This window comes from Lepus europaeus, chromosome 1, assembly GCF_033115175.1.
Source record: "Lepus europaeus isolate LE1 chromosome 1, mLepTim1.pri, whole genome shotgun sequence".
Lineage (NCBI taxonomy): Eukaryota > Metazoa > Chordata > Mammalia > Lagomorpha > Leporidae > Lepus > Lepus europaeus.
In genome coordinates, this window is record NC_084827.1 from 18,325,040 (window position 1) to 18,347,090 (window position 22,051).

At 45.1% G+C, this 22,051-nt stretch overlaps 1 protein-coding gene across 1 annotated transcript in view; it reads left to right on the forward strand.

Annotated features, from left to right (window-relative positions):
- The window catches only part of CEP41 (centrosomal protein 41), a 48,916-nt gene extending 28,181 nt beyond the window's left edge, over positions 1-20,735 (forward strand). The window contains exons 4-11 of the mRNA XM_062199885.1: positions 3,247-3,308; positions 4,554-4,632; positions 10,975-11,119; positions 13,759-13,910; positions 14,259-14,326; positions 16,980-17,094; positions 17,478-17,693; positions 18,356-20,735. Coding sequence (XP_062055869.1) covers positions 3,247-3,308; positions 4,554-4,632; positions 10,975-11,119; positions 13,759-13,910; positions 14,259-14,326; positions 16,980-17,094; positions 17,478-17,693; positions 18,356-18,504 — 986 coding nt within the window. The 3' untranslated portion in view covers positions 18,505-20,735. The remainder of the gene's footprint in view (positions 1-3,246; positions 3,309-4,553; positions 4,633-10,974; positions 11,120-13,758; positions 13,911-14,258; positions 14,327-16,979; positions 17,095-17,477; positions 17,694-18,355) is intronic.
- Positions 20,736-22,051: the final 1,316 nt, after the last annotated feature.

The window sequence follows — 22,051 nt, forward strand, 5'->3', positions numbered from 1 at the left end:
ATAACCAACAGTAAAATGTTGAACACTTTCTCTGGAGCTCAGGACCTAGAAGAGGCTGGCTGCCATCACTGTGTCTCTGTAAAACTGTATTACACAGCCTTGTCAGTTCATGGAGGTGCCGCAGGTGGTGGGAGTCACTGAGATTGTTTGCAGAAAAGATCATTTTTTAAAAATCCAAAATAAGTCCCAGAAAAACTATTGGAATATTTGACTTGAGCCAGGTGGTTAGATGTAATGACAGTATATAGAAATCAAGATTATATACCAGCAATACAGAGAAATTTTAAATTTTAAAAAGTGTCATTTACAATAAAAAATTATCAACAATAACTAAACATATAAATAAAGAGCTCAAAACAAATTAAGAAATGTTTTTAAAAGAGAGATTAAAAGATAGGCCAGGCTTGTGACTTGTGAAATTCGATGAATTTAAAGGTACCAGTTTCTTCAAATTGGTTCATAAACTCAAGTCAAGAATTTTTAAAACTACCCAAGTCTTCCGTGGAGGTGATCTCCCAAGAGCAGTACCCCCGGAGCCCAGTCCACGGAAGCGCTCTCTCACCCCCTCTGAGGCCACGCTTCCTCGTGGTCAAGCCAGAGGCTCCCGTCACCTTGTTTCACACGCTCTGAGCCGACTCCCTCACAGAGTTACTTTAGATTCTGCTTTGGCATTGCATTTTGGAAGGTATTTCCTTCTCTTTCCCCATTTTCTGTTGTGAAGTGTTCTTTTGGGTTGAAAGAGAGGAGACACTGCCTTGTCTCACGACACCCTGGACCGATCACTTTGCTCGAGTTACGTGAGATGTCATGTCTTTCTGTGAAATCACAAACCTCGCTCTGTTACTTCCTTTGATTTGTCTTCCCCTGTGTGTCCGACTTCCCTTTGCTAATAACGCATACTAACAGAACCCTGAAAACGCACAAACCCTTTGTAATCTGAATATTCTTTCAGTCCTGCCTGGGGAAAGCAGACACTCTGTGTCTATTGACGGTTTACAAAGCCTGTTCTTGATTCCTGGTGGTCAGATGACACTAGCTGGGCCCGGCGTGAACCATCCTAGATAGTCAGGTCTCTGTCCTTCCAGTAACTCGAGAGAGACAGCCTCAGAGCCCAGACTCACTGCAGAGGCAAACCTTGATAAACGTATCTGAAACCAGGATTAGTTGTTTTCCACCTGGAGTGTGAGAAGCGACAGCAACAGCTCCATTCTCAAAGCTCTGTTCGCTCTTGCGAGGACAGACTGACAGAGTCTTCCAAGTCTTCCTTTTTTTTTTTTTTTTTTTTTTTAAGTTTAAAACTGTACAACATCTAGTTTGTTCTTTTATCTCTGAGCAATAATGTCAGAAAGTCCTGCTGACAGCTGTCCTTCCAAACCAGAACCAGGTACGTGGAGCCCGGACTCCAGCATGCAGGGGCTTCTGGTGCTTGTGAGAGGATGGTGGTGGTAGAAACGCCAACCGGTGGAGTAGAGCGTTGGCTGTTTTTTTTGTTTAAGGGACTCTATGGAGTTAGAAGGGGTTTCATTGTGCACATTTTGTATTTAGAAGTAGTTCAAGCTATGTAGCTATACCAAAAGAGTATTGGTACATTAAATATCACAGTGCAGACGACTTGAAAGCTGTTGACTGTTTGCGTTGGCCGATTTGTTGGTGTTTCGATTTACATACATACTTTTGGTGGCCGAGTTGGTGGCAATTGAGGGGAGCTCTGTAGTTACTCAGTTGCATGCCTTGAACAGCTCTGAACAGCCAATCTGGACATCCTGGCAGGTTTAAGACCCTCCTTGCATCTTTGGTAACTCGTTACGTCCAGAAGAACTGTGCTAGGAATTCTCTAGAAGTAATGCTGTGTTTGCTAAATTGCTCTCTTTAAGGCATCTTAGAACAGAAAAAAATTTTTCATTCCGTGCGAGAAAAAGTTTTGACATATTTACCGTGGGCTCATTGTTAAGGTATAGTGTCATTTCCTGACTTTCTCTGTCGAGGTATTTAGCAAACCACACTTCTCTTATCCTCTAAAGTTACCACTGGGTCCGTGCTGTTTCTTTCTTTCTTTTTTTTTTTTTTTCTTTTTTTTTTATTCATGGAAATGATTAGCAACACCAGTACTTTTAGTTCTTTCTTTTGTCGCTAGGAGTCTTGGTTTTTGAGACATTTGTGCTGTGAAGACTGTAGCAGTTACCCAGCTGACCTTAAGCAGTGCTGAAATAATTAGACAGTGTTTAAGGAACATGGGCGCCAATATGGAAGCCTAGAAGAGGAGGGAGGGATAAGGGCTGGCCAAGTTCAACACTGGAAACACCCCAGAACTGGCAGTGATCCTCAGAAAAGGAGGAAGCTGGCTATGAGTGTGTATCTCTGGGAGGGACACTAGGTAACGTGGGAAGGGCCCAGTTTGTAATAGCTCTTCAATGCCATGTGAAGAATTATTTCCACGAGTGCAGAAGTCCTCCCAGCGTGGGTTACGTCCTGCACCTGTGAAGATAGTGCTGCATCAATGTGGATGCTTTAGGATATTTTCTTTTCGGTTATGGTAAAAAGCACATAAGATGTGGCATCTGAACCATTTCTAAGTATACAGTTCAGTAGTGATAAGTACCTTCACATCATTGTTCAACAGAACTCCAGAACATTTTCATCTTGCAAAACTGAGTTGATTTTTACTGAAGTAGGGTTGAAGACAAACTGATAACAGCACATTATCACTACTACTCATGACTTTGTGCCGGTACACACACACACACACACAAGTGTGTTGCCCTGTGTCTCCAGCGTAGTTTGGAACTGCAGGAATATTACTGCTCTTTTCAAGCCAGAGTCAGAGTAGTTGAGTATAAGCCATCTTTCCAGCTGTATGGCCTGGGGCAACTCAGTGACCCTGGTCTCTGTCCTCGTGTGTAAGTACAGATGTTTATTCCATCTTGGTTTGGGCTGGGATTTGAGGCCTCTTACAGAAATGCATGCTATACAATATGGTCCAAGTAGGGACAGCTTAGTAAAAGGAATGTGATGGACTAAGCTTCCTAACGGCCAAAGCAAGGGAAGAAAAAGGGAAGGGACGATCGTATTCCCTGGCACACCTGAGTTGAAGATGCCACAGAGGTCTAATGAGGTTACCATTTATAAAAGCATGTAAATAACGACAAACCAGGTAAATAACGACAAACCTCGACAAGTGGAAAGATTGATACCGCTAAGAAAGGGAAATTAACATAGATAAGTATTTCTCTCCCCCCTGCTTTTCAGATTATAGATACAGAAAAGATGAGCTTTTCAAGAGACTGAAAGTTACAACTTTTGCACAGCTGGTAAGTTGAACCATCTTTCCGTGGGAGCAAAGACTGTCTGATCTGTGCTGCTGCACTGAGGGCTTGAATCCCCTCTCGGGAGGATTGTGTGGTGTGTGCGTTCACACAAGGTGCTGTGATGTTTTTCTCTTTTCTTTGATGAGAACTCCATGACATAAATAGGCACTCTACTTTTTTTTTTTTTTTTTTTTTTACAGGCAGAGTGGATAGTGAGAGAGAGAGAGAGAGAGAGAAAGGTCTTCCTTTTTGCCGTTGGTTCACCCTCTAATGGCCGCTGCGGCCAGCGCATCGCACTGATCTGAAGCCAGGAGCCAGGTGCTTCTCCTGGTCTCCCATGCGGGTGCAGGGCCCAAGCACTTGGGCCATCCTCCACTGCCTTCCCGGGCCATAGCAGAGAGCTGGCCTGGAAGAGGGGCAACCGGGATAGAATCCAGCGCCCTAACCGGGACTAGAACCCCGTGTGCCGGCGCCGCAAGGCAGAGGATTAGCCTGTTAAGCCACGGCGCCAGCCGGCACTCTACTTTTAATTCATCAGATTTAACGGCTTATGTTTTTTCTTTGTAGACCTTAACGTATAGAACTCAGAACTGTGCATTCTGTGTTGTCTGGACGTTTTCCTCAGTGGAAACCAGCTGATTTCCCTCTTTCTGTGGCTGAGTTCTTTGCCAAAGTATCCTACCATGGGCCGTTGTGCTAGTTTGGGCAAGTCACTTACTCCTTTCATTTAAAACTTACGGTCACCATGTCTCTCCCCAGGCAAGAGTTCTATCAGTGTAACTCAAGCTGGGCTAAGTTGTGAAAAATACTTTTAAAAATGAAGACCGTACATGACTATAGTGTGCTGCAGCCAGTACATTCATAATCACATTTATTTCTTCCTTGTGTGGAGAATTGACGAGGCCGTCATATGTTATTATAGGTCAGTATTGCATTTTCAAGACATAATGTGTTGTGTCGGGACCAGAAGGTATAAAGATGTAGTTTTAAACTCTCCTACGTGTGTATTGTCCTGAATTGTCTTTTAAGCTGCTTGTGTGGTATTTTAAATGAACCTTTCCTTCTGGAAGGATTATCTGCAGTATGATTACCACCCCAAACGTAAGGGGGCCCGAGCACACCAGCCGCTTCCTGAAACAAGAGTTCTTTGACGTCGGCTGTTTCTCCATCTTTTGTAAAAGACAAGAGCACCTCAGCTTGAAAACAGACACACATACCTCTCCACCTTTCGTTCCTCTTTTCTCTCAGGTCATCCAGGTTGCTTCCCTCTCCGATCAGTCGGATCAGACCCTGGAAGTGACCGCCGAGGAGATTCAGAGGCTAGAAGGTAATGAGGGTTGACCGTTTGCCCGAAGTACTCCCACTGTACACTGCCCCTGTAAACCTTACCTTGTGTTCGCAGGCCCCGGGGACCTGGATGTGTCTATTTGTAATTAGGTGGTTACTCTTAGAGAGTGCTGTCAGGTGTTTTAATTGTCAAGTCTCATTTCTTTACAAAAGCCATGTGGCTTCTGGCTCTACCACTTACAGTTCTGAATGTATTAGACATGTTTAATATATGAATTACTTTTTCAGCAGGTATGTTTTAGCGCCTTCTGTGTACATAAGATTCACAGAGACTGCGAGAGTACAGAGATGAGCAGAACACGAAACTCTGTTTCCATGGAATTTGTAGTCACGCATACATGTGCTGGGTGCAGAGAATGATTATAACATCACAGAATTACTAAAATGACAGACTTCTGTGATGGAGGCCTGGGAGGGCACTTTAAAAAAAAATATTTTATTTATTTGAAAGAGTTACAGAGACAGAGAGATCTTCCATCCACTGGTTCACTCACTCCCCAAATGGCTGCAATGGCCAGAGCAGGGTCAGACTGAAGCCAGGAGCCCAGAGCTTCTTCCGGGTCTCCCACTTGGGTACAGGGGCCCAAGCACTTGAACCATCCTCTGCTGCTTTCCCAGGCCATAGCAGGAAGCCGGATTGAACGTGGAGCAGTGGAGACTCAAACCGGCACCCATACGGGATGCCAGTGTTGCAGGCAGCAGCTTTACCCACTACCCCATAATGCTGGTCCCAGGGCTGTCATTTTTTTTTTTTTTTTAAAGGATATATCGCTAGGTCCTTTGCATGAGTTTTCTTATCTGATCTTTTCAAAAGCTCCAGATGGGTGAGACACCTTACACATGAGAAGCCCACCCCTCAGCAGCTAAATTCCTTGCTCCAGGCGATGCAGCTAGTGCAGCACAGGTCTGGGACACAAAGCTAAGTGTCCCTGGCAGCAGCCGGCTGCTTCTCACTGCTTGTGTTGCACCCTGAAGGGGGTCCTGCACCTTTCGAGAGACATAGGCTGCCTGGGAGTTCCGAGGAAGGAATGGAACTTTGCCAGTAGAAAGTAGGCTTCCTTGAGGTGTTGGACCTGGCCTTGAAGGGGTGAGGAGTCCCAGGAGGTCCGCGTGCACGCGAGGCCGTTAGAAGCTGAGGAACAGCCAGAGACGGGCCTGGAGACGAGGGGACACGGAGGGAGCGAGAAATCTGCTCTGGTGTGGGACGGGGAAGAGCAGGGACTGGGCAGGCGCCAGAGTTCTTTCTGAAACAGTTGAAAAGAAAACTTCTCCCTTGTCCACTCATGAAAAGAATTCACAGAATGAAGGCCTTTATTTCATCCCAGAGTAGCCAGCGGTCAACATGGGGCTGTTTATCCAAGGGCAGTGTGTTTTGTTAAGGTTGATGTAGGTCAGGAATTTGACTTCTGATGCAAGACAAGCTTCTCAGGAAGTCTGAACACTGGTTTTGTGCGACTCGGCTGTCACTTCCCTGGGCTGGTTTTTGTTAGGGAGGATAAAGAGAATCTGAAAGCGACAGGAATTCATCTTTGACAGATGCCTCTCACACAGCCGAGAAATAAGGGCTCTTTGTAACAGAGATAATTGAGTCTCCTCATACAAGTACTCCCAATTTTAACCGGGTTATATAAGCACCTAGATCTGGTCCTTCAATTCATTGTTGAGATTGCAGCACCAGAACATATGGGCACATGCAATTTTCTCTTCTGAGATAAATTTGCACAGCAAAATAGGCTCTTGTAAAGTAGGACACCATAATGTGTGAGTAATATTAGTGTTTTTCTAGTGCTCTACGCAGATAATAACTCACTCAGGAGTGCCTGTGGAACAGATTATATCTGTATGCATATTGGCTATCTTTGAGGGAATACAAAAATCTCCTTTTACAATGTTTATTGCTTTTCCCTGACATAAAAGTATGTTTCTGGTAAATTAGAAAAACTGCAAAAATGTATAAAGAAGAAAATTAAAATAACTGATAATCACTGCTAACATTTTTGGTCTGTTTCCCCCTTATCTCACTCCTTGCTCTAATCGAATCCATACTCTATGTGCATAGTTTTATATTATGCTGTTTTCAATTAACATTTTTCCATGCCTACTTTCCTGTATCATTAAATGGACTTCAAAAGCTGGATTGTAAATGTTGTGTTGTCATGAGTCTGTCATTTGGATATAGCATAAATTCAGTTCTGTTTGGGACATTGCCCTTTTTTTCTAACTTTTCATTTTGATAAAGTAATGCTGCAATATGTGCAGATTTTGTGTGATTCTCAATAGTCCCTGAAGATGGTCACAGGGTGCAGCCCAGTCAGGGGCTCAGTGCTGACTGCACACCCTCTCCCACGTCGCTCTGCTTCTTTGCGTCTCTACCAGGAGTAGATGAGCAGCCTTGCTTCTCTCCATCCTAGCCAATGCTGCGTGATGATCATTTTGGTAACTGCTTTCCAAATTGATAAATAAAAATGGTATAATAGTTTTTTTTTTATAGTGATTGTGAATTTGGTAGATCTGTGTGAGTGCGTGTTCGTTGGTCATGCGTTTTTCTTCTTATAAGGACTTTATATGTGCCCTTTTGTATGTTTTTCTAACATTCATCTTTTTCTTTCTACTTTGTAAGAGTACTGACTCATTATATCTTCATAAAATAGAAATGAATAACCCTTGAAAGTGTATGAGAAAAATCTTTGATTATTTGTAGCAATCTCCAAGCTATATTATTAAGTAAAAATAAAACAATAAAAAAAACACAAAACCACAAAATATAGAACAGTATGAATTTAAAAGGAGGAGAAAGTAAAATATACACCAACGTATGTAATTTTATTTCTGGAAAGAGACATAAATACGTAACAGTGGTTTCAGATGGGGGAAGAGGCCTGAGGACATGCAGATTTGGAATCGCAAGACAACTTCCTTTCTGTATTACAACTTTTTTAAATTGATCACTTTTTTAAAGATTCATTCATTCATTCATTTGAAAGGCAGAGTTACAGAGAGAGGGAGAATCTCCCATCTGCCAGTTCACTCCCCAAACAGCCACAATAATCACAGCTTGGCCAGGCCAAAGCCAGGAGCCAGGAGCTTCATCCAGGTCTCCCACATGGGTGCAGGGGCCCAAGGACTTGGGTCATCCTCCGCTGCTTTCCTAGGCACATTAGCAGGGAGCTGGACCAGAAGTGAATCAGCCAGGACTTGAACTGGCCCCCATATGGGATGCTGGGACTGCAGACAGCAACTTAACCCACTGTGCCCAGTGCCGGCCCTATATTAACAATTTTAGAACATTTAATCTTACTGGCATTTTTACCTGATACACACAGTCCTTTTTCAATTGTTGATTTTTTAAAAACTATCTCATGCATGTGTTACAGATTTTTTTGTAATTTGTTATTCAACTTTTGATTTTTTGTGTGTTAGTTTTTTAAGATTTACTTATTTGAAAGGCAGAGAGAGAGCCAGTGTTTTGCTTCTGAAATGACCACAAAGGCCAGGGCTGGGCCAGACTAAGCCAGGAGCCCGGAACACATGGGCTGATTCTCCCACATGGGTAGCAGAGCCCTAAGTACTTGGACCATCTTCTGCTGCCTTCCCATGCACATTAGCAGGGGGCCAGATGGGAAGCAGAGGAGCTGGCACTCTGATACGGGATGTTGGTGTCGCAGGAGATGGCTTTACCCGCTGTGCCACAACACCAGGTCCTGTGTTATAATCAGATCTGTTAGTCTGTACTGTTGGATTTTCTTTTACTGCTTTAGACTCATTAAATCTAAGATAAATGATCCACCTACATTCTCTTCTATTGTTTTGTTTTTTACATTTAAACCATCCGTAATATTGTTTGATGTATGATGTGAGGGATCCTATATCCCTCTACCCACTGACTTGTGGTATGGGTATATTAACTTTATGTATATTCTAGGATTTGTTTCCATGTTCTCTGTTATAACTAGTGCTCTGGTTGTAGTTCTGCACTGTTTTGATAAGGCATGGTTTCCTAATTATCCTTAATTTATATGTATTTGTAAATATGTATTTCATGTCCTTTTTAAAAATCCCATCTGTGTTGGTATTAAGGTTATAAAATAAATCTGAAAGATAGGCATCATTTCACATTTAGTCACCCAGTGGAGGAATATGCCGAGTGTCTCACTCTCTCTGCTGAGGTCGTCTTTAAGTCTCCTAAATAAAATAAGTCTTTCAAAGGACTTACAGCTTTTTATGGGTCCTTTACATTTGTTTTAGGTTTATTTCTGTGAGACTGTTCTATAACTTCAGTTACAGTAAATGAGATTTTTTTCATGTTATTTTCTAATTGATGTATAAGAAAAATATGGTTTTTGTTAGTATTTTTTAATCTCACTGTGTTTATTGTGCTTATCCTGATAGTATTCTTGAAGTTTCTAGGCATATTACCATATTGTATGCAAATTCAATTTTAATATCCTTTTTAATCATTAGGCCTCTTAGTTTTATTTCTTCTCTCATTGTATTGGTCAGAATAGCAAATCTCCAGACTTTTTGACTTCAGTCTCCTTCCCACTCTGAAAAATTATTGAAGACCCCAAAGAGCCTTGATTTATGTGGATTATGTCTATTAACGTTTAGTGTATTAAAATTTTAAATTAAAATGAACTATTCTCTTAAAATAAGAATACTACACCAATTGTGAACATAAAAACATTTTTATGAAAAGCAGCTGTATTTCCAAAACAAAATTTTACTGAAAATGGTGTTGTTTTACCTACTTTATAAATTTCTGCAGTGCCTGGTTTAATAGAAAACAACTGATTCTCATGACGGCTTCTGCATTCAGTGTGTGGCAATATGCCTTATGGGTTGAAGGAAATGAGGAAAATCCAGAGTTGGAAAAGGGAGGAGGATTTTAATAGACCTTGCGGACAATGGTGGATGTTTTTCTTTGATACTACACCAAAACTTGACAACTGGTTGCTTCAGCTGTTATATGGCGTCTGAAGCTGTATCGGCGAACTTTTCATACTGTGTTAAATTAAATCCATTGGTCTGCCTTGCACTTTGGGTATGATTTTTTTTTTAACATCATGCATTGGTCTTTTGGAAACTATTGGCTCACTGAATTCCAAAGATCTTCCAAATATTGATACATCTCATGGCGTACTTTCAAAAACATCACATTTGTTGATTTCACCATTTATCTTATCAGGAAAGTCTTAAGTTTGGGAAAGCAGTTGCCCCATATTTCAATCCCTGATGGTAATTCTGTTTCCAAAATTGCATTTTTTGCTCTAAGTTTAATCACTGGCAACAAATACCATCAGTTGTTCTTCTTGAAATGACATGCTCATTTAGTTCCTTTTTTTTTTTTTTTTTTTGAGAAAACGTCTGGCAAATACACGAGTCTAAATGACCGTGGTTTTTCTGTCAGTTTTTTTCCAAGTAAAATGGGAATCGTGGCAAACGCAGCTGGGGTGGCTGCCGCTCAGCAGTGGCACTGGTCCTTGGGTCTTCCCTAAATGTGGACTCCTCACATCATCACCGAACACTGAAAAAGCACGTGCTTCGAGTGAGATTTAATACAACTCATTAAGTCTTACTGCTTTAGAGGGACTTTCTTTACTGTGGCTGCCATATTAATTTACTGTGAGACAGTATGTGATAGTCAAAAATGCAGTGATTGCTAATAAAGTTTGGTGTCACGGCCCTGACACTTGCTAAAGGCTAACAGTTTTGTCAGCCATTGGTCTTTGCATTATCAGCACTAAGTAAAAATGACAGATGACATCCTGTGGATAAAAGTAGTATTCGCGGCTGGCACCGTGGCTCACTAGGCTAATCCTCCGCCTGCGGCGCTGGCATCCCGGGTTCTAGTCCCGGTTGGGGTGCCGGATTCTGTCCTGGTTGCTCTTCTTCCAGTCCAGCTCTCTGCTGTGGCCCGGGAAGGCAGTGGAAGATGGCCCAAGTGCTTGGGCCTTGCACCCGCATGGGAGACCAGGAGGAAGCACTTGGCTCCTGGCTTTGGATCGGCACAGTGCACCGGCCATAGCAGCCATTTGGGGGGTGAACCAACAGAAGGAAGACCTTTCTCTCTGTCTCTCTCTCTCACTGTCTAACTCTGCCTGTCAAAAAAAAAAAAAAAAAAAAAAAGGTAGTATTCACCTTTCAGGTCCCCCAGAAGGGTCTTGGGGTTCACTACCATTTGAAAAACCTGTGTATTAGAACTTCAGAATAATTTAATAATGATAAGATTTCCTTTGCTTGACTTAATTCCATTAGAACTACCCAATAAGTAACTGCAGATCCTGAGGTTAAATTTAATTATTTCTTCACTTGGAAATTTTAGACAGTGATTCTGCAACGCCGGACCCTGAGGCTGAAGTCACTCCCAGGACCAACGGGGAAGGGAGCCCGGGTGAGCAGCCCCCGAGCCCTGTGCAGTTCACCAACAGTGTGGGAGCAGGAGACTCCAGCCGCTCAACTCTCCAGAGGTACTCTCGGCTGATCCGTATCCTCACTGCATTTTACCTTGTGTTCACCTGGAGACCACTTTCAGTGAGCTCAGCACCTTGGGAACAGAACTGGCAGCAGTAAAGTCCCACACTTTAATCCCAGCCCTTCTGCTTTCTCGTCATATAAATGCGCCCTCCTAAATCTTTCTCACAGTATTCTGAGTGTGTACAAATATATCAATAGGACAATATTAACTTTCACTCCTGAGTTCCAGTCTTCTCAGCTCTCCCATATGTAAGTTTGTGCTAGGGCTTCGTTTACACATATTGTCTTCTGATTCAGAGAGTTTGATATTTCCTCCCCTTTCTGTCTGCCCTGTTTAGAATCAAACATAGGGGCGGATGTCAAAGTGCACTGCCTAACCTGCTTCTTGGGATGCCTGCACTCCATGTCAGAGTGCTGGGTCAAGTCCCAACTCCCTTGCTTCTTTTTTTTTTTTTTTAAAGATTTATTTATTTATTTGAAAGAGTTACACAGAGAGGAGAGGCAGAGAGAGAGAGTCTTCTATCCAATGGTTCACTCCCCAATTGGCCGCAACAGCCGGAGCTGCGCCGATCGGAAGCCCGGAGCCAGGAGCTTCTTCTGGCTCTCCCATGTGGGTACAGGGGCCCAAGGACTTGGGCCATCTTCCAGTGCTTTCCCAGGCCATAGCAGAGAGCTGGATTGGAATAAGAGCAGCCAGGACTAGAACCAGTGCCCATATGGGGGGCTGGTGCTTCAGGCCAGAACATTAACCCGCTGAGCCACAGCACCAGCCCTTTTTTTTTTTTTTTAATTTATTTATTTATTTGAAAGGAAGAGTTATAGAGAGGCACAGGCAGAGAAAGAGAGGTCTTCCATCCGCTGGCTCACTTCCAAGACAGCCACAACAATCAGATCTGGGCTGATCCAAAACAGGAGCCTCCCCTAGGTTTCACACCTGGGTGCAGGGGCCCAAGGACCTGGGCCATCTTCTACTGCCTTCCCAGGCCATAGCAGAGAGCTGGATCGGAAGTGGAGCAGGTGGCTCCCTTATGGGATGCTGGCACCGCAGGCAGCGAGCAGCTTTACCTGCTACACCACAGTGTTGGCCCCCTCCTTTGCTTCTGATCCACTTTTCTGCTAATGTCTCCTGGAGGGCAGTAGAAGACTCGTGCTTGAACTCCTGTCACCCACGTGGGACACCTGGATGAAGTTCCAAGTTCCTGGCTTCAGCCTGGACCACCCTTGGCTGTTGCATGTATTTCAGGTGTGAACCAGTAGATCGAAGATATTTCTCTTTCCCTCTGTCTCTATTTCTCTGTGTGTGAGTCTTTCCTCCTCTCCCTTTCCCTCTGCCTTTCAAGTAGGTAAAAGGACATAAACATTTTAAAAAGCTAGAATTACAGAATTAGTCGCAGTGCCACCCATAGTGCTGTGATAATGAACAGGTGCCAAGGAGCGTGCACACAGTGCTTGGTGCTGATTCTGAAACTGTGCGTGGCTGTCGCTTCTTACTCCAGGGACTCAGCACGTGGCCCTTATTCCGAGCTGGACTTCTCACAAATAGTAACTACTGGTTATAAACTGGTGCTGATCTTCCATCCCAAAATGGTTGTACTAGAGAAAGCATTGGCTCTCAGCAATTCTATTATTTTTATTTTTTACAGCTACTTTTGTGAAAGGACACTACACTTACATTCAAGAAGAGATAGGCAAACAGGAATTCCACTGAGAATACAATTTCGTATCACATAGATTTTTTTTTTTCTCCTATGGTCCATTGAAATATGCACTACATAGTATAGTGCTATCATGTGTAAGGGATTTAAATGCAAAATGTGATTTGCTGAGATAGGAAAGGAACTATGTTACATACTGATCTGCAGGTTAGCTTAAGTGCCTAAATGCTTTCTAGGAGAGTGATCGCCTTCTGTCCCAATACAGATATTTCAATACTTGCCACTTTGTTTATAACACCAGCCTTATTCCTTTAATTCCTGTTTTCCCCACATTTTATCTATAATATTAACTTGGCGACCAATGTTAGTGACTTGTTAGTCTTAGAACTCTCAGGGATGAACTTCGTCATTTTAATCCCAGCTCTTTGTCTGCCTCATCAAATGACTGCTACGCAGTCTAACAGCCTCTTCAACCTCAACATTGTCCCTGTGAGACAGAGTAACTGCTCTTAACTACTGCAAGCACGCGGGCTCACTGTCCGTATTGGATGGGTCACTGTACACCTAGACATGAGATTATTACTGCTTCAAGTTACAGACACCGTGGGTGGGAATGCCTTCCACTTCTCCTGTCCTGTGGACCCTGTGCTGTCCCCGCTTTTGCTGTGCTTTCTCACAGTCCTCAAAATTCCACTGGCTTGGCCGTTGCCCTTTTTCTCCCTCCGATTGCAGCAGGTGCCCCTCGGCCATGTTGTGGGCTAACATGCACCGCCTGAGGTTCAGCACACACGCGCTCTGGATCCCCTCTTTGGTGAGAGGAGTCTGTGGGATCCTGCGTTCGGAGGCAGAGCGGAGACGCTATGTCCATTTCCGTTTTTCCGTGAAGTATCTTTCAGAAAGACACTCGCCGGTGTGATTCTGAAGACGCACGTTTGACCTTTAAGCCTCGTTGCTCCTGACCCGCTCTTTCCTTGCAGCGTCATCAGTGGTGTTGGGGAGCTGGACCTGGACAAAGGGCTGGTGAAGCGAGCAGAGCCCAGCACCAAAGACAGGCCTTACCCCGACTGCCCCTTCCTGCTGCTGGACGTGCGCGACAGAGATTCTTACCAGCAGTGCCACATCGTCGGAGGTGAGAGAGGGGGGCTTCGGCGCCCCAGTCCTGGAACAGAGCCTGTGCTGGAGGCCAGGCGGGCTCGCCCCCCGGCCCGTGGTCAGCAGTTGGGAAGGCGCTTGTGAGCTGGGCCCGCTGCGGAAGCCTGCTCCACCGCGACGTTCCGAGTAGGGCCGCCCGTGTTCTCAGGGGCCCAGCACGGAATGTCAGACACAGCGAAATGAAGCTTCGGACTCTGGTCACAGGGACCTCTTTCTTTACATTCACGAAAGGATTTAGGGTTGTGGCTCAGTGAATCCGTGGCTGGGAAGTAGGACCACGCTGTACTGAGAGTACAGATTCCTCAACGTTCTCTTCTCTTTGCAGCTTACAGTTACCCAATTGCAACCCTGTCCAGAACAATGAACCCTTATTCAAATGATATTCTTGAGTATGTATCCTTTGTTGCAGTTTAAGGAGTTGGGTAGTATGAGAATTACAAGATTCAGATTTAAGACAACTGTGAGGGAACTCTTCAGCTACCCAGATTCCTAGCGATTACTGAGAATCCTATTCACTGGGCCAGAAAACATTAGGTTAAGGATTGTGACCTGTTGAGAGTTTGTCTGAAGGCCTTTTTGTTTTGTCTTATTTTATTTGCCTCAAAAAGCCTTCCCTTAGATAGAACTCAAGTAAATCTTTCTTTCTAATTTTTTCTTCTTAAAAATTTTAATTTTCCAATCATATAGGGGTGCCAGTACTGTGGCATAACTGGTAAAGCTGCCACTGTGGCATAGTTGGTAAAGCCGCCACCTGCAGTGCTGGCATCCCATATGGGCACCGGTTCAAGTCTCGGCTGCTCCACTTCTGATCCAGCTCTCTGCTATGGCCTGGGAAAGCACTGGAAGATGGTCCAGGTGCTTGGGCCCCTGCACCCACATGAGAGACATGGAAAGAAGCTCCTGACTCCTGGCTTCAGATTGGCCCAGCTCCAGCTGTTGCAGCCATCTGGGGAGTAAACCAGTAGATGGAAGACCTCTCAGTCTCTCTTTTTCTTTCTCTCTCTCTCTGCCTCTGCCTGTGCCTCTCTGTAGCTCTGCCTTCAGATAAATAAATAAATCTTTTTTTAAAAAAATCATATAGGTAGCAAATAATTTAAATGCTGAGAAATATAAAAAAAGAAATATAATCACACAGTTGAACAACCCCTACTACATTTTTGGTATATTTTATTTTGGACTGTCTTCTATATATTTTTTAAAGAAAGTTGAAATATTTTATATGTAGTTTTAGTATCATACTTTTTTCCTTTTCATATTATGACATATTTCCCTAAGTTACACAGTCTCTTTTTAAACTACTTTTTTTTAATCTGAAAGGCAAACTGACAGAGAGAGAGCTATCTTCTGTTTGCTGTTTCACTCCCCAAATAGCTACAACAGCCAGGGTTGGGCCAGACCCAAGCCGGGAGGCAGGAACTCAACCTGAGTCTCCCACGTGGGTGGCAGGGTCCCAGGTACTTGGGTCACCTTCCATCACCTTTCCAGGCACATTAACAGGAAGCTGGATCATAAGTGGAGCCAGTGAGACTTGAATTAGAATTCTGATACTGAATGACACTGGCATCCCAAACAGTGGCTTAACCCACTATGCCACAACACCAGCCCTATAAACACATCTTTTCATGTTGTATAATACCTTCATATTTACTAAAATTTATGAAATCATTCCTCTATTTTTGTAGTGGTTTTACATTTTATTTATTTATTTAAAACGTAGAGTCACACACACACACACAGATCTTTTCATTGCTTATTTACTCCCCAAGTATCTGCAGCATCCAGGGCTGGGCTGGGCTGAAGCCAGGAGCCAAGAACTCTATCTTGGTCTCCCTCCTGAGTGGTTGCAACCCAAGTTCTTGGACCATCTGCTGCCTCTCACTCACAGCATATTAGCAGGAAACGGGATCAGAAGAGGAGCTGGTTCATGAACCCAGGCACTTGATTTTACATGTGTCTTAAGTGGCAGCCTAACCCATTGCACCACAATGTGCACTTTGTTTTTTGAAATTCTTTTCATTTAATTTATTTGAAAGGTTAGGGTTAGGGTTAGGGTTAGGGTTAGAAAGAAAGCAATATCCCACCCACTGGTTCACTCCCCAGATGGCCACAACGACCAGGACCAGACCATGCCAAAACCAGGAGGCAGCAGCTCCATCCAGATGTCTACGTGGGTGGCAGCCATCCAACTATTTGCACTATTACCTGCTGCCCCCAGACATGCATTAGCAGGAAGCTGGGCTCAGGAGCAGAGCCAGAACTCTGATAGGAGACGCGGTGTTCCGTGTGGCATCTTAACCACCGCACTGGATGTCCACCCTCATTCTTCAGTTCTGCACTTTTTGGTGGCACCACCTTCTGAACAATACAAATAAGGCTTCTGTGGACACGATGGACGTAGACAGTGTCCTATCTTGTCTGTAAAATGAAAATTATAATGTTTGCGGGTCCCGCACCGTGGCTCACTTGGTTAATCTTCCGCCTGCGGCGCCAGCATCCCATATGGGTGCCGGTTCTAATCCCTATTGCTCCTCTTCTGGTCCAGCTCTCTGCTGTGGCCTGGGAGGGCAGTGGAGGATGGCCCAAGTGCTTGGGTCCTGCACCCGCATGGGAGACTGGGAAGAAGTACCTGGCTTCTGGCTTTCGGATCGGAGCAGCTCCAGCCTTGGCAGCCATTTGCGGAGTGAACCAACGGAAGGAAGACCTTTCTCTCTCTCTCTCTCTCACTGTCTATAACTCTACCTGTCAAATAAAGAAAAAATAAATTAAAAAATTATAAGGTTTGCTTTCTAAGATTGTAAAGGATACAAGAGCCAGAGAGCTTAAAGGATGTAGCTAGTGCCACCTTGGACCATGGCAGTAGTTTACAGAAGAAAAGAATGCCAGCTGATGTGATCTTGGTGGTAGGAAAAAAAGCCTAGTAACTGCTGGTGAATGGGTAAGAATGGGCTCATCTGTGTTCCCTTGATCTCAGGAAGGGGAGCCTTGGCAGCTCTTTGTTCTTGGGAGTTTCTTTGAATCTAGGCACCTTAACGCATGTGATCCTTAGAAAAATGCCCACGGCAAGATCATCATTCTCTACGATGACGACGAGAGACTGGCCAGCCAGGCGGCCACCACCATGTGTGAGCGGGGTTTTGAGAACCTCTTCATGCTTTCTGGAGGTAAGCAAAGCTGCAGCCTGCTAAGGACTCCGCATTTTCTTTGTCCTACTCCCACCACCTTCCTCTTCTCACTACTCAGATGGTAGCTTTCTAGAAAGAGAGGCGAGGGCACTGGCTGAGGGTCAGGAGTGCTGGGAGACCCCGCGTTGGCTGTGTCAGCACACGGTTTGAACGATGTGGTTTCAGGGCTCTGAAGAATGCTGAAGACTTGAGCAATGGCTCAAGTTGTGGAATTCTTGGAATCCCACGAAAACAACTGTTGTAATTCTTGTGTTGGCTTCAACTTGATGACCGAAGATTAGAAGACATGCAGGTTTTTCCCTAGGTTTTGACCCAGCCTCACCTCGTAATGCTGTTTCTTCATGATGCTTCTCTCTACCCAGGTCTGAAAGTCTTAGCTCAGAAATTCCCGGAAGGACTGATCACTGGTTCCCTGCCGGCCTCTTGCCAGCACGCACTGCCTCTCGGTTCTGCTCGGAAACGACCCAGCCCCAAAGCACCGCCCTCCCCGGCTGAGAATAAGTGGAGATTTACTCCAGAAGACTTAAAAAAGATAGAATATTACCTGGAAGAGGATCACGGCCCTGCAGACAATCCCAGTAAGATGTGCCGACATCACGTTTCCCGTGGGGCTCGATGTTTGCAGCTTTGAGCATCACCTCATCACAGGCGAAGCGTCACTGCTTGCGTTCCAATTCCCACACTGTTGGGGGGCAGCATGGGGGATAGCATGTGGAGGTGCAGGGGGAGGGGTGACCCCAGACAGCGGTGAGAACGGGGCACTGAACACATACGACAGAAGAGGGCTCATCAACGTGTGCGTCTCGGGCAGTTGGAAAGCAAAGCCCAAGGCTTTGCTTCTTTGGACTTTCTGTTTCCTTGTGCTACTTCCGGCTACATCTAAGCCACTGCCAAGAGCTTTTTAGTGATTTGTCTTCCTACCCTGTCTGTGGCCCACTACCTTCTCTTCCCCGTATGCGCACCTCACCCTGTGCCTCTCCCTGCCGAAGGAATGAGGGACAGAGCGGATAAGTTGGGGATGATGGAGAGGGAGGCAGGACAGCTGCCTGGGTTTCCCTCCATCCCCATCTCCTTCCCCAGCTTCCATTGATCTCAGGGATCCTGGCTTGGAGTAGATGCTGCTGCGTAGGATTTCATTAGCGTAAAACAGCTGCAGGCGGGGCCTTCATTAGCTTAAAAGTGCACTTGGCGGATCGTCCCTGCCTCCTCGCAGCTCTGCTCTTCTTTCTTCTCCCTTCAGGCCGACTGAACCAAGCCCACTCCTTTGGAAGAGACTCCAAGGTGCCTGGTGCCCGCAGCGGCCAGAACCTGCCTGCCGGGAGCCCTGCCGGCCACCCGATCCCCCGCTCCGTCGGCAGCGGCCACCTACAAGGCAAACCCTGGAAGTGAAGACTTTGCCCTGCTTAGTCAAATAAATGTTTTCCCTCCTTGTGGACCCCTGAGCACTGCCCACATTGGTCATTTTCAGAAACTGCTGCCGAGGAAAGAGCAGGACACGTGGGATAGGCCCTCCTGCCTCTCCCCGTCTCCAGCCCCTCTCCCCCCAGCCAGCTCGGGAGGGATTTTGACAGGTGACCACAAAAGCCAGAGGCGTGACAGGCTCTAGTGCGCTCGCTCTTGTTTACAGAATCCTGAAGTCTTTTGAAGCTGAGTAGGAGAAAAGGATCTGCCTTCCTAATAAGGCCCAGCTTGTCCGAGCTGTATCCTGTTATTTGTAAATGCTTCGGCCGCAGCTGCTGCCCGACTGGTTTTTTTCATTCGCTGTTCTTGAGTTCAGGCAGGACTCTCGAGGTAGGCTTGGTGTGGGGAGTCGTCCCCAGCGGGTGCCAGCCGCCCATGGGCCCAGCCCCAGTGCGGGCCCTCTGGCAGGGCGCTGCCTGCCCCACAGCCCTGCTAGGAGTTCGGCCACAGGCACCCATGAGCATCACTTGCTCCCATGACCTAGAGAAGCTCTGCGTTCGCTGAACGCTCCCCCCTCGTCTGATGTTTCCCTGGAGCCTGCCAGGCTTGCGCCTGCAGCTGTGCGGAAAAAGGCGTCTCCAGGAACGCCTGGCCATTGTCCCGGCCTGGGCGAAGCACCTCTGGGGACCCGCCACTGAACTTCCCTGTGGTTAGTATCTCAGTTGTCAATTTCCCATGGCCAGCTCAGGTCCGTCCCTGGGTAGATGGCCTCCAGGAATCGCCCCCTTGGGTGGGCGACCGAGAACACGCAAGGTGAGGAGGACTCTGGGCCCTTTGTTGGGGCCAACAACCTCTTAAGCCCTTGCTTAAAAATACAGTATTAGTCTAATTGAGTAATTAGTGCAATTTCCTGCTTACTTTTCATTCTCATGACTGAGCTGTGATTAGGAGGCTGTGATTATAGATTCTGGTTTTGGCCGGAATTTTGAATCAGCATTGATTGAATTGCTGGGTGGCTGACATTCATTCCGCGTAATTGGGGGACCAGGAGACCTCAGGTGAGGATGAGGCGCTCCGAAGTCCTAACGGAAGAGGAAAAGAGCCATGTTAATTTTTACGGCCTGCGATTGGAGCCGTGATAAGGGGCTAAGGAATAAATTGTGCTCTTTGTCATGGCAACCAGCTTCTGAAAATCGCCTGTCCTTGGGTGGTTACGCCGCTGGGCCAGCTTTGCCTCACAAGCACTATTTTCTCACCACCCCAAAAAGCAGGAAAAAAGGCACCACAGTATTTCCAGCATGGGGGCTGTGTTTGCAAGAGAAATAAACGTAATAAATATCTCACAGAGACATATGGAAAAATCACTCTCAGACTGAGCCCAGTGCTGTTTTAGGGTATGTTTATTCTTCTCTACTTGATTTCCAAAGCGCAACATTTTCCGATGCTTTAGAAATCAAACAAACCGGGGACATTGTTCAGATGTCAAGCCGTGCCCAATTTTCCACAAGATTCAAGAATCTTGTATAAAATGCAGCCAACGTACACATAGCTTTAATGAGGAGCCTGTCATGTTTCCCCATAAATTTATTGCCTGAGAACTTAGTTCAGCCTTTTGCTAATGCCAGAACGCTCTGGATTTTATTTTCTTTACAGCATAGATAGAAAAAAAAAATGCAAATTTTTCCACATTCAACTTTCCCCTCGCATGGACAAGATTTTCAGCCATTTTGGATGCATATACATTTCTTAAGGAAAAAAAAAATATTTTTCCCTGTACCAAAGTCCTGGTTATGCCATCTTAAAGTAGACCAACCAGGGGTTCGATTTCTCTGCCCGGTTCTGTTTTGAAAGTAACTGATATAGTCCCCAATTTGTTCCTGTTCAGCGTCCCCACCTTCGTTAGGGTGTCAGAGCCTACCACTGTACACATGCAGAGTCAGTTTAGCCGAACCTTTTAGTGTTGCTGTGTCCGTTTAGATGAGAGCTCTGGCATGTTGAATCCCTCTCCGGGAAGATTTTAAATAACCACACCTCAAAAGACTCACTGTGGTTCCTCTCTGTGTGTGTTAAAAGTTCCTGTCAGGCGTTTTTTACACACTTGGCATTACTTTTACAGCTCCATGATGCTAGCTTCTTCATTAGATTATTTGACATGTAGTACTTGAATGATCGGCTATGCCGTGTGCAATTGCGAGTGTCGAAGATTAAAGTGCGCAGTTACTCGATTGTCGTCTGCTGTTGATATGCTGAAAGCTGCCACGTTCTCTCTTCTTGTCTGTCAGATAGATGCCGTGGGGGAGCCCCAGGAGGCAGGTGTCATTCGAGAGAGTGCCTCTTGTTGCTTCTCCCCAAAAGGCATATACGCTTTACGAAAGTGAACCAGGAAATCACTCCAATTAGAGCAAGAACGCAAGCACTCAGGCAGATGGCCTGGGTTTCAGGCAGGGGCTGATGGCTACCTTAAGCAAATGGTTTCTTGGAATCGGTGGACTTCCACTGCCTGGAGACCTAGTTCCCGGGAAACGGACGGTGTGCCTTATCGCACGCCACGCACCGCTCCACGCTCCAGCTGTGGCGGCCCAAGTGTGAATAATGCCTTAAGTGCTCTGAAGGAGTGGGTATGTTTGGAAGAAAGAAAAGAGGGAAGAGAGGAAGGAAGCGAGGAAACTGAGGCGGGGTGGGGAGGGCGGGGAAGGTGGCCGCGCGCAGGAAAAAGAAAGGGCAGAAAAGAAAACATTATTCATTGAAAACAAGGAAGGAAGGACGTCCTGGGCTGTAATAATGTCAGGTTCAATCTCTTAAAAGTATAAAATGATTCAAATGGCCTCCAAGTAATTTTTTATTTTTTTTTGCCTTTAGTAGAAAGCCAGAATCAACACAATCACATTAGACTTGGTGTAAATCAGAATTAAAACAAAATAATGTTCGTTAGTTGCTCTGGGATTTTTTTTTTTTTTAACCATGGTGCTATTCAGATTGTACAAAAACTCGTAAGACTTTAAGCTACTCACCAAGAAAACAGAATAAAACAAAAACCTTCTTTTCTCTAATTCCCATGTGGAATATAAATGAAATCAGAGCTCTAGGCTAGGAAGAAATATGTAGGTAATTTTTCTTGTGTTGGTTTTGTTTTCTGTCATGTTGTTTATGGGTTAGATTCTGGTTTCTATGTTATCTGATTTGGGGTGGATAATTAATTTCTGTCCACCTAGATTTAAATCTATGACTACCTTCTTGCTCTGCTCTGAAGATAATCAAGAACATTTCTTTCTCTGGTTCCAAAATGTTCTCAGTGTCCTTCAAGTGCGTTTATTTATTTCTTTGAAAGATGCAACTAACTCCCATAACACTTTTTTTTTTCCCGAGAAACCTGTGGATATAATTCATCAGTTAATTATGTGTGAGCATGTTGAGTGCTTATATGTAGTTCAGTTATTTTTTTAATTAACAAATATATTTTCTTATGGAAGCAATAAATAAGACCAGGCTGGGCTTCCGAAGCGCCGAGAGCACGTTGGGTAGTACCACTTTCCTA